The following is a 15,472-nucleotide window of genomic DNA, read 5'->3' as shown; positions in this document are numbered from 1 at the left end:
CCTCCCGTTAGTCTCGGTGTACGCAAAACTCGTGATATAAAACTAATATAACTCTTTATTTACTCTCGTAATGATCATCCAAATCAAAGCCTAACAGTTAATAAAACCCTCCCTTGGAAACTGGACATTGTTGTCTTTGTCTGACTACGCCTTTAATAGTTACTCTACACATGCACATCCACACAAACACACACACGCCCTTCTTATGCGTCCGTTCCGACGGACGGTGGTGTGCTTTTCTCAACCAACCGATTCCTGATGGATCGTTGCTTGCGGATCGTCGCCAAACCGGCCCGCTTGCTTTCGTCTTCCACCGTAAGGTCCAGCTTTTTCGCCACCCCGTTAACGGTCGCGGTACGCTTTGCCTTGCCACTGCCCGCCGCACCCGGCGTGGCAGCTCGTTTCGCTACCTTTGGCGTTGCCACGGTAAGCGAGTAGACGATCGTACGGTAATGCTGCACCTTAAAGTTCTTACCGAACGTGACGCCCTCCGTCTTGGAGCGCAGAAAGTCGAGCCGCTTCTCGTCGAGCTGGAACACTTCCTGCTCCTCGGGGAAGTACCGTAGCTCCGCATCGCTCCCTCCGCCCACCTGCACACTCTCCCCCGTCGGTTCCGCCTTCGGAATTGGGGAAGAAATGGTCGGCCCGGGCGATTTACGCGTCCCGTCGCACACAAACTCCAGCTCAATGCCCTGATCCTCCATACAGCGGCCGCCGAATGCTTTGCTTTCGCTGATGTACTTTTTCGCCATCGCTAGCGCCTGCTCGCGACATTTCTGCTCCTGGCGCTGCATCTGCTTGCGCACTTTCATCAGCCGACGCGCTTCGGAAAAGTTGGAAGCAAATTTGGGCTTTCGGATCCTGCCCTCCGTCGACTGCCATTGCCGCTTGAGCGATTCGAGCGTTGCATCGTTCGTGTGTGTTTCGCCGTTGAGCAGTCGTTCGATTTTGTCGTCCTCCATGCTCGTCAGCATCTGATCGATTACGACTGGCTGCACGGGGAGCACGATCGATTCCGGCTTGCTGTACGATTTGAGCGTTTCAGGGCTCTTCTCCGAATCGTCGCCCGACTGGATGCCGGAGGAGGATGAATCCATGGGCGCTCCTTCACCGGTCGGTGTGACGGAGCCGCAAAGTCGGTCCCGCTCCTTGCTTAGCATCAGTGGGTCGATCCCATCTGTAGGCTCTTTTGCGGGGGATTTTTCCTTCTCGGGTGCTTTCTCACTGGATTCCTGTGCGGAGGGATTTGGCTTCTCTGCTGTACCGTTCGCCGATGGTGCTGCTGACCCGCCCGAATCGTGCTTATCGTTACCATCCTCCGAATCACGATCGCTCGATCGACGGTTCGGTTCATGCTTGCGATGCTCTTGGTAGTGATCGTCGTCGTCTTTGTCGGATTTTGGACTTTTATCCTTCCGTTCGGTATCTTCCTGTACTTTTTCCTCCTTTGTTTCTTCCATTTCCTTCTCTTCCGGCTTTTGTTCATCACTCGCAGCTTCGGGTTCCGGTTCGGGTGGAACCTGTTCATCTTTCTTATCATCTGCCGGAGTTGCAGTAACATTTTTACCACCGTCATCGCTCTTCACGCTGCAGCTGCTGGCGTCGGTAAGTCCTTTCATCTTCGACGGACTATCCTGAACCGAGGCGGGAGCATCTTTGGACTGGGAATCTTTCGTATTGTCGTCACTGAACGAGTCTTCGCAAATTTTAAGCGAATGTTCCGATTGCGACGTTTCCTCATCCTGCAGTGTGAGGTTCGGCTCTTCGGAGTCTTTGGGCTTGGTTGGTGTTTCTGTTGGTGTTTCCGTAGGCGTAGCCGTCGGGGTGCTGCTGTCTTCTGCAAATATGTTGTGATATGTTAATGTCACTGATTTATTCCAAAAATAATAAGCTGACCACTTACCTTCTGGATCTGGCTCGCGATTACCTTCGGCGTTACTTTCCTCACCCAAGGTCATTGCTGACGGACGCTCAGTGCCAACGAAATCGTACTCATCCTTCTTGAAATCGAACGTAATCTTCTTACCCGCTTCTTTCCCCTCCTGTTCGCTTTCGTTCGAGCTGGAAAGCTTGTCGGTGGAGCTGCTGAACAGCGTTGGCATTTGCGCTTCCTCGGTAATGTCCAGCCGTTCGTTCTCCTCTGGAGGTTGAGCTTCCTCGCTGGAGGATGCGGCCGTCGCCGTTAGCAGCTGACTGTTGCTGGACACCTGCGACAGCTGCGAGTCATTTGTGGGCGCCACTTCCTGGCTGAACTCGGAATCTTTCGTCGTTGGCGTTTCCTGCTCTTCGCTCGGAGGCACACTGGTGGATTGCTTGGCGGACCCGGCGTCGGCCATCGGATTATGTTCGGGCTTATCGTCGCTCTCTACCGACTCCTGCGACGTTAGCCCGCTGATAACGGACGAGTTGGAATCGTTCGTATCTTCCTTCGGTTTGCTGGGCGATCGCATTTCGAGCGGTTCGAAGGCGGGCGATTCGAAATCGTCCTGCTCCTTCGACTCGTCCAGCGCATCGTCCTCCTCGTCGATGTCCATATTCTCGACCCCATGCTCCTCCGGCTCTTCCGGCGGCGGTGGTTGAGGCGGCAGTGGTGGTGGAGATGGTGTGAGACTTCCATCGGACTTTTTGTCCGAGTCCGGGCTCACCGCTTCCAGGTCTTCCAGCAACGATTCTGGCCTTGCCGCTGTCTGCTCATTCCCGTTGACGGATGATTTGGGCTTCTCGATGCCGAGATAGTTGTACACAATCTCTTCCACCTTTGGCTGGAAAATGGTAGCTATTTTGGGGTTCACTACCTGATCCACTATTCGCTCCACACCGGTGTCCAAAAAGCCCGATCTGTAATCAGTAATCAGTGAGAGTGAAATTAGCACCCTTCGTACAACCCGCTCCAACCTCATTCCAATCACATACTCGATAATGTTTTTACGCAGCTGCTCTCGGAGCTGGTTTTTGTACCGGATGTTGTCGGACCATTCCTGCTGCCCGAGAAACTTGTTCACCGTCCCTTCCACGCGCTGCCGCAGGTTCTGATAGGCGGGCTTCGTGTCCACGTCGGCCAAACACTCTTTCCGGAACTGATCGAAAAGACCTTGAGACTTGAGCTCATGCACCATGGCATCGATGAAATGCGGATCATCGATCATGATGGCGGCTGTTACACACGGGGACGGGTGCGTAAAGCTTAACTGCAAAGGGCAATCAACATGGAGAATATGATTTTATTACAATTTACTACGGATAATCAGCAATTAAATGTTTTGAATGAACACGATGCTCAATGCCACGGGGACAAGGCCACTATTGCGCACTATGCATACCAAAAACGAGGGGTTGATTTTGGGGTTAATACCTTTTCAACCCACAAACGGTAGCATTATATTATCTTACCTAGAATGAAGAATTTATATTTTACACATCAAACACAAAATTATCGTCCCGAACTCACTCAAAACAAATAGCTTTTGCAGAAAAATACGAAACTTTTCACATAAACAAACCAACGCCGACGGGTTCGCCAGTTGACAGCCGTTTGACAGTTGAAATCAACCCCGCACAAGATGCATAGAAAAGCGGTGTCTTCTTTCGACCATGCGCGTGCGCACCTTGTTGTTTTGGTCAGTTTTGTGATTTTGCCGGCAAGCGGTTGTTTACGTTTGCCCTAACTACCAGCAAATGCCTGCAAACATGGACAAAATGCAGCAAAATTGCACGGAAAGTGAAGCGATCACGGAATACTACGATCCGGTAGCGATTCTGCTGAGCAGCGTCAATTACGATACGGAAAATCTTACCGACGTGCTACGGTAAGTGTGTTTGTAGGCTGCTTTTCCTTCGCAATGGTCGTCGGCCACGAGGAACGATGCTGTTGTAACCCAATCTTACCTGTTTGTAGACAATGTGGCGTCAAGTACAACCAGCTCAGCGGTTTGGTGGAGGAAGATTTGCGCCTCATGGGCATGAGCAACAGCAAGGCGATTGAGGAAATATTATCGGAGCTATCGACGCTATCGAATCAAACGAGACTGTACGACAGGTGAGCGAAACCGTCTTCATGCTACTTTTAGAATGATTTTTTAAAGCAACCCATTCTCTTTCTACTGTAGCGTACTGCGGAACGAATTCAACCCCAACGAATACGCACGGACAGTGTTTAAGAACAGCTCGGAGCACGTGGAAGCGATACGTTGCATGATTGAGCTGGTAAAGCTAAAAACGCAAACAAATTTCCCGCAAAACGTGCTGCTGGATGATCGCTTTTACGCGTCGGAGTTTTCCTTGCAGGCGGTCGATAAGATTGCCGCGAAGCTGACCGATATTCAGTCGGTGCTGAACGAGCAAGCCGAGTGTGATAATGCACCCTCTCAATTAAGCACAAGGAAATTAGGACTTACAATACTACTAGTCTCGAGTGCCGTACTGTTAGCGGTCCTGTACCGTAAAGCTAGAGCATTAATTTAGAAGAAATTTATCAGGTAAGCTTGCCGCGATGTTATGTTGAACTCAAAGTGAACGCCAAGCGTTATGTGTACAAAAGTGAAATGTGAAATTATTGATCAATATTGATCGGAATGAATTTTTATTAAACCTTACCGCATCTATATTATGTTCACTGTAATATAAGTTCCATAAGTACTGCGTTTTGAGAAATTCCCCCCACTTACATAAAGATCGGCTTATCGATAAACTGCACGTACGGATGCTGGATGTGCTGCTGGTACTCGATCATGACGATCTGGTTGTTTCCCTTCTTAAGAATGTGTCTCGGCACGTAGAGCGTAATCTGTGGTCCAGCCAATGGCCAGTAGCGGCCCAGATTGAAGCCATTGATAAACACCAACCCCTTGCCCCACACGCTCGGGTACAGGTAGGTGTCGTAGATGGTGTCGCTACTGATCGTGAACGTGCCGTAGTACACCTGTGCTCCCGCCCCATCCAGATCTTCCTGCTCGGTGGGCTGTTGGGTTAGGAAGTTCTCCAGATAGCGATAGCTGTCCAGCGGGAACGAGGTGATGGTCCAGTTGTACAGTGGTTTCGCATCAACTGTCACTGTCCCAAGGATGCCCTTGAAGTCGTTCGGGATGTTGTAGTTAATGCGTCCCTGGCTCTCCACCAGCAGCTGCAGTCGCGTCCCGAGCCCAACGCTGAGCGGAATCGTGTTCGTGTTGGTTTCGCGGGACAATATACCGGCCAAAGTCTGATGGTGGGATAAAAAGCGGTCGTTATTTTGATTGTCTATAAAACCCGATTCTTATTACTTACCCCGTCGATATGCACATAAGCCCGATCGTGAAGATTTTCCACCTTGAGCGTGTAAGGATCACGATTGTATCCCGCGGGCAGCTGGGTTTCGTACAGCACAAACCCGGAATGCTGATTGAGCGCTTCGAAGGACACCGGCGTTACGGAAGTAACTATCTTCTGTGCGAGCATCGTTCGACCGTGCTTCGACAGCATCGATCCACGCCGTTCCAGCCACACCGTTTCGAGCGTCATTTTGGGCAGCTTTACCGGTGCCGGTACGCCCGGATCACCGAAATACTGTACAAGCGAAGGGAATGCAAACAATCGGTTACGATAGGGACATGGAGAGACAAAACACAAATGCTCCCTTACCTCAACGAGCACCTTCCGGATGGCAAAATACTTTGGCGTCGGATCGCCCGCCTCATCCAACGGTGCGTCGTAATCGTAGGACGTTATGTCCGCACTATACTTACCCGACCCGACATCGTTCGCACCGGCAGTGAAACCGAAGTTGGTGCCACCGAAGAACATGTAAAAGTTTACGTTCGCTTTCTGGTTGAGCATCAGCTTGAGCGTGTTGACGACCATGCCCGCATCGACACGGGCCGTCGGTTCCATCCAGTGCGTTAGCCAGCCGGGATAGTACTCCGCGTTGACCAGCGGTCCCTTCGGCAAATACTTGCGCAGCTGCTGCCAGAACGCGTTCGGATTGTTAGCTGCAGGAAGGGGAACACAAGTGGTAAAAAGGGAATGCGCGAAGCAGCAAACGATCTATTACTAATGCCAAAGTCCAGCGTGGGTAGAATGCCAGGGATAGAACCGCACTTTAGAAGCTCCGGCCCATCGTTCGTAAACAGCACCGCTTTATCCTGCACGAAATGGACTGAAAATGGGAAGTAAAACATGAGGCAAACATGAATCTAACGTTACATGAGTGTGAATAAGAAGCCATATGCCTTACCGGTTAAATTCTTGAGGAACTGCATGTACTGCCCATCGCAGGCCTTGAATGAACCATACTCATTCTCAATCGAAACCATAATCACTGGACCACCATTGCCGTACAGATAGCGGACGAGACGGGGCATCAGCTGATTGTACCAATTTTGCACCTCTCTTAAGTAGTCTTTAAATAAAGTATTTTAATTTAAATATACAATTTATAATCTAAAGATCACTCTGAAACTACCTGTATCGTACGTGCGCAGCTTGATGGAAGGATACTTTGTCAGCAGCCAATGGGGGAAACCGCCCATATCCCGCTCGGCGCAGATGTACGGACCGGGGCGTAGGATCACGAACAGATTCTCGCTCTGTGCTATCTCTATGAACTCCTCCAAATTGGCGATACCCTCCCACTGGTACTGGCCCGGCATCGGCTCGTGCAGTGACCATTCGATGTAGCTAGGCGTACATTACATTACACACACATTTACTTCCTTCGTTAGTCACTTGCATCCCAAAACCAGACGGTTCCCACTCCTCCCTCCCCCGCTCGTACTTACGTCATGACCGTGTTCAGTCCGGCCGCCCGCATCGAGCGCAAAATGTGGCGCCACGATTCTGGCAGCGCGCGGAAGTAGTGAAACGAGCCGGAGATAAACTGGAACGGTTGCCCATCTTTGGTGAAGGTATCGTTTTGGAAGTCGATATCGAACTTTCGCTAAACACAGGGGCGTTGGAAAAGGAATCACGCTTAAGATTGCACTCGCCTGTTGCTTAGCAACGCTAGCCCTACTTACGGGTGGTTGTTGGGCGGCCGCTTCATTCGTGGCAGCCCAGCCACTAAGGCACAGCGCTAGCAGCGGTAGCACTCGATAAGCAATCATCTTCGAACTGATGAATAAAAAAAAAACACTTGAAAATCTCCGAACGTGAAGTGGCGTTTGAAGTGGGCGAACAGAGAAAAACACACCACGGGATGATCCGTTGGACCCGCGGGCACGCTCACGACTGTTCTTTGCAGGCACGGCCAGGCACGGCTCACGCCGTGGTTGGGCTGACGACGAATTGGCAGTGTGCGATCGCGACGAGAACAGGCCGAGATGGTGCCCCAAAGGAGGAAACCGGTTGTGGCTATTTTTTTTATAAGTGCCTTGCTTGTTGCAGTAGTACCCCCAAGTCCACCCACATCAAACAACAAAACGGGAACGGATTTCAGCACGTTTGAAGTAGGAAGATGACCCGCTCACAGTACGATCGACACATGATCGTGACGGGAAACTTCGTTGTTTTTTTTCACTTCAAAACTAAACAATTATTGTTACAGCGCAGAGCTTCAGCTTAATAAAGACTTGTCTTTTATTACAAAACGCTCAACATCAACCCCCTGTACTGCTCACGATCGCTCACACTGGGCACAAGAACACAGAACCGCTCCGTTGCAGGTGCACGCCGCTACTAAGCGACATTCGATACGTACCGGGTCTAAACAACGAACCCCTGCCAGCGGGCGCCATCGAACGCAGGGGGGCTTCTTATCGTCATCCCGCCGGCGTCGGCTAATCAGACCAGCCCCCCGAAGCCTTTGTTCGTGTGTCTTTTTCGTGCGCCACCTTACCCCCCGCAACGTAAAGGTGGCCGGGGCAGAAAGGGGATAATTTTATATTTTAAAAGTTTGTGATCGATCAAATCAACTGCTGCTACAGCTGTTAGAACATATGCCAAACATACGCATCGACATCACAAGAGAGGACACCCCGTTTGGCATACATTCTGGGCCCGTTTTGTGTGTGTGTTATGTCTTACGAACACGTCCAGTGGCGTTAGTGTTGTCTCGCGCGCGGATTGTTTTTTGCGGAATTTGTTTGAGGAACAACACGCGACTCGTGTTTTGTTGGCGGAAGATCGCTTTATATTTTTTTACATTGTATGTCAACAAAAGAGTGGGTTTGTTTGGGTCGTTAGTGTGTACGATTTAAACCTACTTACTTACACACCCGGCTACTTAAGAGGCGGCTCTATGGCTTAAGTGGGAGACGCGTTTTGTAATAGTGCTGCGCTACAATTCGGTATCGGAACCAGGTCGATCGACCTGGAAAAGCGCACAGACGATAAGATAGAACCACGATTGCAGCACACGATTGCAGCACGATAACAAACGCGCTCAGTTAAACGAAGGAGTTGCCGAGAACTTGAGCGGCGGTATCGAGTCACCAAACTCCTTCTGATACTCGATCACCGCTAGGTAGTTGTTCTTTTGCGTTAGCAAATGCCTCGAAAGGTACAGCGTAACCTGTGGCCCCACCGTGGGCCAGTAGCGACCGAGCAGGAACCCGTTGACGAACACGATGCCCTTGCCCCATCCGGTCGGATCGAGATAGGTGTCCGCCAGCTCTCCCTCGATGTCGAATATCGCATAGTACAGGGACATTGGCGTGCCGGCTGTCTGTGACGCCCTGCGGACACGGTGCTGATGCTTCCGGTGGTGCCTAATCGCGTGGACGATGGGCTTAAAGTCGCTCAGCGGCAGCCCGTACATCGTCCAGTTGTACAGCTGCCGGGTGTTGACGAACACGCTCCCGAGGATGCCTTTACCATCGTTCGCAATGCCAAAGTTGATACGGCCCTGGTTCTCGACGGCGATGCGCAGCGTCTGGCCAGCGTCCAGGGCGAGCGGCAGCGTGTTGATTTGGTTTTCGCGCGATAGTACACCGACGAACTGGTCGCCCACGAACACGTACCCCCGATCGTGCACACCTTCGACGATCAGCTTACGTGGGTCCGTCCTGATGTCGTCCGGCAGGAGCGTCTCGTACAGCACGAGCCCGGACACTTGATTCAGTGCCTCGAACGACAGGGGCAGTCGGGAGGTGACCGTTTGCGTGGCGAGCCGTTCCAGCAGGGATGGGTCGAGAAGACTGCCCAGACGGGTCATGTTCAGTGGTGGGAGTTGCACTTTGTTAGCTGCAAAACGAAACAAAGCTGTGAGCTACACGTGTCACTGTCTTTGGGCCACTTCCGGGAAGGACGTACTCGGTTGGGGCACGGGCAGATCGGGCTTGGGGAAGTACTTCAAGATTGTGTCTCGCAGGGCGAAATATTTGGGCGTTGGATCGCCGGACTCATCGAGCGGTGCGTCGTAGTCGTACGAGGTAAGATCGGCTGCGTATCCTCCTGCGCCCATGTTGTTGGCGCCAGCCGTAAACCCGTAGTTGGTCCCGCCGAAGAACATGTAGATGTTTACGTTGACTTTGTTCCGGAGCATAAAGTCCAGACTGTCCACAACCGGTTTGATGTCGGTGCGAGCCATATGCGGCTCCTGCCAGTGCGTCAACCAGCCGGGATAGTACTCCGCGTTTACCAACGGGCCCTTGGGTTGCGTTTTTCTCAGCGTGCTCCAAAATCCATTAATTTCATCCTCTGCGAATAGTGCGAAGCGGGGCTCAGTTTTAGCGTGCCTGATTGAGCATTCGCAGACATTCCAGCCTACCTGTGCCGGGTCCAAAGTCGAGCGAGCTTAGAACGTGCTCGATTGCGCCGCATCCCTCCAGCCCGGGCCCATTGTTGGTGAAGAGGACCGCATTGCCCATCACGTATCGCTCTACGGGAGACGGAGATTGCACGAAAGGTCAAATTATTAGGAGAGAGCTAGAGAGCAGGAGAGGAAGTCTTGGTGACATTTTATTACCCGTCTCGTCACGCAACCAGTTGAGGTACTTGTGATCGCACGCATAGAACGAGCCGTACTCGTTCTCGACCTGTACCATTATGATGGGACCACCCTGTCCGACGAGGAACCGCTGGACGCGAGACAGCAGCTGTGCGTACCAGGTGCGTACCTCCCGCAGATACCCTGGGTAGATACAAAAAACCAGAAAGATTAGCAGCAAATGAACCAAAGCACAAGGGCCAGCCATTTGTTGAGCATTCCTACTGAGATCGTTCGTGCGGAGCAGTATGTCGGGATATTTGTGCAGCAACCAGGACGGGAAACCGCCCATATCGCGCTCGGCACAAATGTACGGTCCCGGGCGCAGTATAACGTACAGGCCGGCGCTATCGGCCAGCTCGAGGAAGTGCTCGATGTCCGCCATTCCCTGCCAGTTGTACACATCCTCCTTTGGGTTGTGCAGGGACCATTCGACGTACCTGTGGGAGAGAAAGTAGAAGAAAAAAGAAGTTGAACGACCGCGACTGGTAGAATGGCTCCATATGCAACGTGTGCTTATCAGTTTCTCCACTGCAGGGCTACAATAAAAACAAAGTGCTTATCTTGCCAACAAGTATCATCTACTTCACAGACGCCCCCTTCATTAAACCTATTATGCTGTCATCGAACAAACCCCCTGGTGGAATGCTCGCTATTCCCATGCGCTGACAGTGAGGTCTTGATCACTTTGCATTGTTGTTTATACACTCACGTCGTAACTGCATTCAGGCCGGCGGCGCGCATCGACCGCAAGATGGATGGCCAACTCTCGGGCAGGGCGCGAAAGTAGTGGAACGAGCCGGCCACGTACTGGAAGGGTTTACCGTCCATCACGAAGGTGTCGTTATCGTAGTCGATGCTAAACAGTCGCTGTAGAGGTGAAACAGTAAACAGCATCCGTTCGATTAGGCCCCAAAGCGTTGGGTGGATGGCAATGGGAAAGGAGCGATCGACCGTACCATATCGACCGACTGGGGAGCAGCAAGCAAGAACACCAAAGCGAACAGAGTGCACACCACGTTAGCCATGTTGTTGGTGCAGTAGGCTTTCCACAGAGCACATTTCCTGCGGGCACGCACCGATCAACTGAGCTGCGGGTTTGGCGTCCACCGCACACATTGCGCCCAGAGGGAGTGTCCCGTTGCTTGGGTTGGCACTCGCATGTAGATAAGCGTGAGACGCAAACCGACCATTGCCAGAGAGCAAACAAACGTACACTGTTGTCCCCGAGGGGCGTATTTGGGGGGAGTGAACGCGTAATGGCATTCTACGCAGAACTGTGACGGATGAGGAGAGGAACCCGGGTAGGTCGTGCGTTCTTGAGGAGGCAATTATTCAATTGGCTATGGTTCTGCTGTTCGCCGGCAGTAAAAGTCAGTGAAGGCAAAGGTCAGGGTGGAAGTATTTTGGCATGTTTGTGAGAGACCATGGACGACCAAGAGAGAGCATGGATGAGTCAGACTGGACTGGGGGGTACGTGAGTAACTGGAGAGAAAAGTTGTAGTTGGTGTAGTGAGAACTTATTGTGATATGAACGATAAGGTTTGTCCAAGAAGTCGTTGGAGCCAAGCAGATTAAAAACTATGCTTCAGAAATAATTTTATCTCGTGTGATATCATCGTGTGATATCATTCTTGTGACATGATCATACGTCATAAGCGATCGCAACATTAACTAATCATAACTGAGCAGCAGTGTCTGTTTCTGATTCTAAATAAAAGATGGAATGTCTTTATTCACCCTTCTGGTGGCTCTTTTCGATCACCAATAGAGTAACGATCGCGTTTCCACGGGTTAGGCTTCGTCCAGAATAGCCTTCGCAGAGAAATGCAGCATACGATCGGCGGGCACTTTCTGCTGTTCGACCACCACGATAGTGTTGCCGGTCGGTTTGAGCAGCTCCTTGGGCAGGTAGGTCGTAACCTGCGGTCCAACAACTGGCCAGTAGCGTCCCAGATTGAAACCATTGATAAAGATGAAACCCTGTGGAGAAGCGAAGCGAATATCGCTCATTAAGGACCCTATTTATCGGGAGGGAACTGATCGACACCGTACCTTGCCCCATCCGTCCATGTTGATGTAGGTATCGTGAATCTCGGACGCCGGAACGTCAAACACCGCCTTCAGCACAACCGGCCCATGCACGGCCATTCCGCGACCATTCACACCGGAACCACCGGAACCGGTATTGATGAACTGTTCCACCTTGCTGTAGTCATCGAACGAATAGCCGGTGATCTTCCACTGCTCCAGCTCCTTGGTGTACGGTTCGGCAAACGTTTGAATAGTGACGTTGCCCAAAATACCCTGCAATAGGAGTCACATAAGAAGGGTTCGGAAGCAGAACAGTTGAACAGCTCTCATAATGCCGTCATACCTTGTAGTCATCGAGGATATCGAAGTTGATGCGCCCTTGGTTTTCCACGAGAATGGAAAGCTCCGAGCCGTAGCCGGCGGTGAGGGGAAGCGAATCGATGGCGTTCTCCCTAGCCAACGTACCGGCTAGGAACTGAAATGTGGTAGCGAAGAAGAGCCAATTGATAATTACAACACTTATCAGGATTATGCCGGCATCGAGTCGTATCTGTACGCTACCTGGTCCAAGTACACCTGCGCCCTATCGTGCAGACCGTTGATAGTGAGCATATTGGGGTCACGTGTCAGCTTCGGCAGGGTCGTCTCGTACAGCACGAAGCCCGAGTTCTGGTTCAGCGCTTCGAAGGTAAGCAGCCCGCCCTCCTTGTTGGCGGCCTCTACACCAAGCATTGCCCGGCCACGCTCCGAAAGAATCGTATCAACCATGGTCAGTTCGATAGCTTCCAGCGTCATCTTCGGCGCCGGATCCGGAATCGGCATCACTGCCAGCGGAATGTACTGAAAAAGGAATCACAAATGATATGATATGTTAGCCTTTTTCTATCCCTAACACCCTCCCACTGCGCTTACCTCTCCAATGATGTCGCGGAAGATGGTGTACTTCATCGTCGGATCGCCCGCCTCGTCCATGGGCGCATCGTAATCGTAGGACGTAATGTCCGCCATATACTTGCCCAGCCCCCAATCGTTAGCACCCGCCCAGAACCCGAAGTTAGTGCCACCGAAGTACATGTAGAAGTCGACGTTCCAACCGTCCCGCAGCATCTTGCGCAGCGTGGCCGCCAACGGTTGGGCCGGTCGGCGCTGGTTCGATTCCTGCCAGTGCGTAAGCCACCCGGTGTAGAACTCGGTGTTGACCAGCGGACCCTTCGGCTGGTACGAGCGCACCTTGGCCGCGTGCGTATCGACCTCCTCCTCCGTCATCAGCCCAAAGTCGGTCGTAATGAACACGCCATCGATCTGGCCGCAACCGATCTCGTCGTCGTACGGCCGGTCGACCGTGAACAGCACCGCCTTGTCCTGCACGTACCGCTCCGTCTGCTGCTTCAGGAAGTTCAGGTACGGCTTGTCGCACTTGCCGAACGCACCGTACTCGTTCTCGATCTGCACCATGATGATGGGCCCACCGTTACCGTACATGTACGGTTCCATGCGGCTCATCAGCTCGCCGTACCACTTGCGCACCTCCTCCAGGTAGTTGGCGTCGCTGGTGCGCACCGCAATGCCCGGGTACTTGTTGAACAGCCAGTACGGTAGACCACCCTGATGGGAGACGAAATCGCGGAAATTGAAACGTTACAAACTTCCACCCGCTTCAGTGTTGTGGGTTGAGCTGTGGGTGCTTACATTGTCTATCTCGGCACAGATGTACGGGCCCGGGCGAAGGATCACGTAAAGATCCTCCTCGATTGCCGCCTCGATGATGTCGGTAACGTTCGCGATACCCTCCCAGTTGTACACGCCGTCGCGCGGGTTGTGCAGTGACCACTGGACGTACAGGTCGACCGCATTCAGCCCGCCGGCACGCAGCGTGCGCAGCTTCGTGCGCCACGTTTCGGGCAGGGCGCGGAAGTAATGGAACGATCCAGCCACGTACCGGAAGTCCTTACCGTCCATCACGAACGTGTCCCGCTCATAGTCGATTTTAAACGATCGCTCCGCCTTTGGTGGAAGAAGCATGAAACGAAGATAGTGAGAATCAATCGAAAACCTTCCGTCGGGGTGTAGCGGCAAAGGCAATGTGTTGATCGGATGATATTCACTGCACATATCATCACGCGTTACCTTCACCGAGCCAGCGAAGGCCAGGCACAGCGCCAGAACGATGGCGCTACGAAGCCACATGATTTGCAACAGACACACACTTTTGCCAAACACAAACACAACTCCTTCCCCCCTATATTCCTAGGTTAACTTTGTGCGAGACCGTGGCGGCGTGTGGTGCACCGGTCGGCAGTCAGCGAAAAACAGATCATGCGTTGTTGTACGGCAGCGTTCATTACAAAATCTCGCGACTACCTTTTATGTACCACAGCGGCGGCGGAGCAGGAGGAGGAGGAGGGGTTGGTTTATCATCAACGCCAACCCCAACACCAATACGGTTTGATGGCGTTATTTTTTTTTTATTTCGTCGCCGAGCTGGCATTAAGGTAGTGCGGTACCACCGCCGAAGCGTGCCAACACTATCACAAGGACGAGTGAATCCTTGTGCTAATTCGATACTGGACGGTGCGCATTGCACGTTTCAGTAGAAACATGTGTAAACAAACTCATTTAAATCTTAATTTCAATCGAACACGTCGCCCTTCTTGTCCTGTGATTTGTGATCAACCTTCTCACTCACATGATGCCCTTAGCTAGCGTGTGGCGGAAACGGACTTGTGATAAGACAATTATCGAGAAGCTCCCAGTCTATCTGGCGATGGTTCTTCTCGCTTGTTGGGTCTGCTTGATAAGATTGTACCGCTTAATTATTAGCCAGCCTGTTCGGTGACCAGTGTTTGGTCGCGATGGGAATAATGGGAAAATCTTACTTCGTCCCCACCGTCGTCGTCACTCTGCAGCCCGAACACGAGCCCCAACGTTAGCGCCAGCACCACCACCAGCACGACACCGCAGATACCGAGCAGCTTCGTTCGACGGATCATCCTCACTATTACTCGCCGGTGTGCATCCGTTCCCACAGGTAATGCGGACAAGACTGATAGACCGGTTAATCTGGCTGTTGGGTTTTAGCGTGCTCTGATACGGGATTGGAGTGTCCTTCGGGATGATAATACACTTGGGGGTCGATTTAAAAGTACTTAAGGGGTAACCGAATTAGATTTTTAAAATTCAAATTTGAAGTGCATCTTGTCGCACTGATCCATAAACAATAAATCAAACGTTTTCTCGTTAATTAGCTGAGCATCATGCTGATAGATTCAATCGACCAATCGCTTCCCGCATAATTGAACCGATGCATAATCGGAACGCAGTTAGGCGCAAACATGTGGGTCGTACCGCTTTCACTGTAATTGATTTAATTGGAGGATTTAAGTGAGGAGAGAGGATAAATAAGGGTAAAAGCGAAGGGAAGATGTAGAATTTTAAATACCCTTACATAAATTTACGAATCTCGGTACAAAGTTCAACGTTGAAAATATTTAAAAAAAACGACCAAGCTACAGCTACCGGCTAACAGATGGCGCTACCAGA

The 15,472-nt window shown here is 51.7% G+C and overlaps 4 protein-coding genes across 4 annotated transcripts; 1 reads left to right on the top strand and 3 right to left on the bottom strand.

Annotated features, from left to right (window-relative positions):
• Positions 1–37: 37 nt before the first annotated feature.
• On the bottom strand, positions 38–3,516 carry LOC120950308 (cell surface glycoprotein 1-like). The gene is made up of 4 exons (XM_040368250.2): positions 3,391–3,516; positions 2,914–3,188; positions 1,904–2,838; positions 38–1,837 (listed from the first exon to the last, which is right to left on the bottom strand). The coding sequence occupies exons 2-4, from the start codon at positions 3,144–3,146 to the stop codon at positions 204–206; spliced, it is 2,802 nt and encodes a 933-aa protein (XP_040224184.2). The 5' UTR covers positions 3,147–3,188; positions 3,391–3,516; the 3' UTR covers positions 38–203.
• Positions 3,517–3,599: 83 nt separating this feature from the next.
• On the top strand, positions 3,600–4,601 carry LOC120950314 (uncharacterized). The gene is made up of 3 exons (XM_040368265.2): positions 3,600–3,806; positions 3,896–4,036; positions 4,107–4,601. The coding sequence occupies exons 1-3, from the start codon at positions 3,676–3,678 to the stop codon at positions 4,459–4,461; spliced, it is 627 nt and encodes a 208-aa protein (XP_040224199.2). The 5' UTR covers positions 3,600–3,675; the 3' UTR covers positions 4,462–4,601.
• Positions 4,545–7,267, bottom strand: LOC120950313 (beta-galactosidase). Its single transcript, XM_040368264.2, has 9 exons — positions 7,163–7,267; positions 6,990–7,083; positions 6,753–6,910; positions 6,437–6,651; positions 6,209–6,373; positions 6,026–6,130; positions 5,617–5,963; positions 5,263–5,541; positions 4,545–5,197 (listed from the first exon to the last, which is right to left on the bottom strand). The coding sequence occupies exons 2-9, from the start codon at positions 7,074–7,076 to the stop codon at positions 4,661–4,663; spliced, it is 1,893 nt and encodes a 630-aa protein (XP_040224198.2). The 5' UTR covers positions 7,077–7,083; positions 7,163–7,267; the 3' UTR covers positions 4,545–4,660.
• Positions 7,268–7,362: 95 nt separating this feature from the next.
• LOC120950312 (uncharacterized) lies at positions 7,363–14,989 on the bottom strand. Its single transcript, XM_040368262.2, has 14 exons — positions 14,809–14,989; positions 13,622–13,936; positions 12,845–13,537; positions 12,494–12,772; positions 12,276–12,407; positions 11,954–12,205; positions 11,696–11,881; positions 10,858–10,980; positions 10,611–10,768; positions 10,124–10,338; positions 9,878–10,042; positions 9,680–9,790; positions 9,223–9,609; positions 7,363–9,153 (listed from the first exon to the last, which is right to left on the bottom strand). The coding sequence occupies exons 1-14, from the start codon at positions 14,920–14,922 to the stop codon at positions 8,354–8,356; spliced, it is 3,930 nt and encodes a 1,309-aa protein (XP_040224196.2). The 5' UTR covers positions 14,923–14,989; the 3' UTR covers positions 7,363–8,353.
• Positions 14,990–15,472: the final 483 nt, after the last annotated feature.

The sequence above is a fragment of the Anopheles coluzzii genome, chromosome 2 (genome assembly GCF_943734685.1).
Source record: "Anopheles coluzzii chromosome 2, AcolN3, whole genome shotgun sequence".
NCBI lineage: Eukaryota > Metazoa > Arthropoda > Insecta > Diptera > Culicidae > Anopheles > Anopheles coluzzii.
This window is presented reverse-complemented; position numbering and strand designations above follow the sequence as displayed.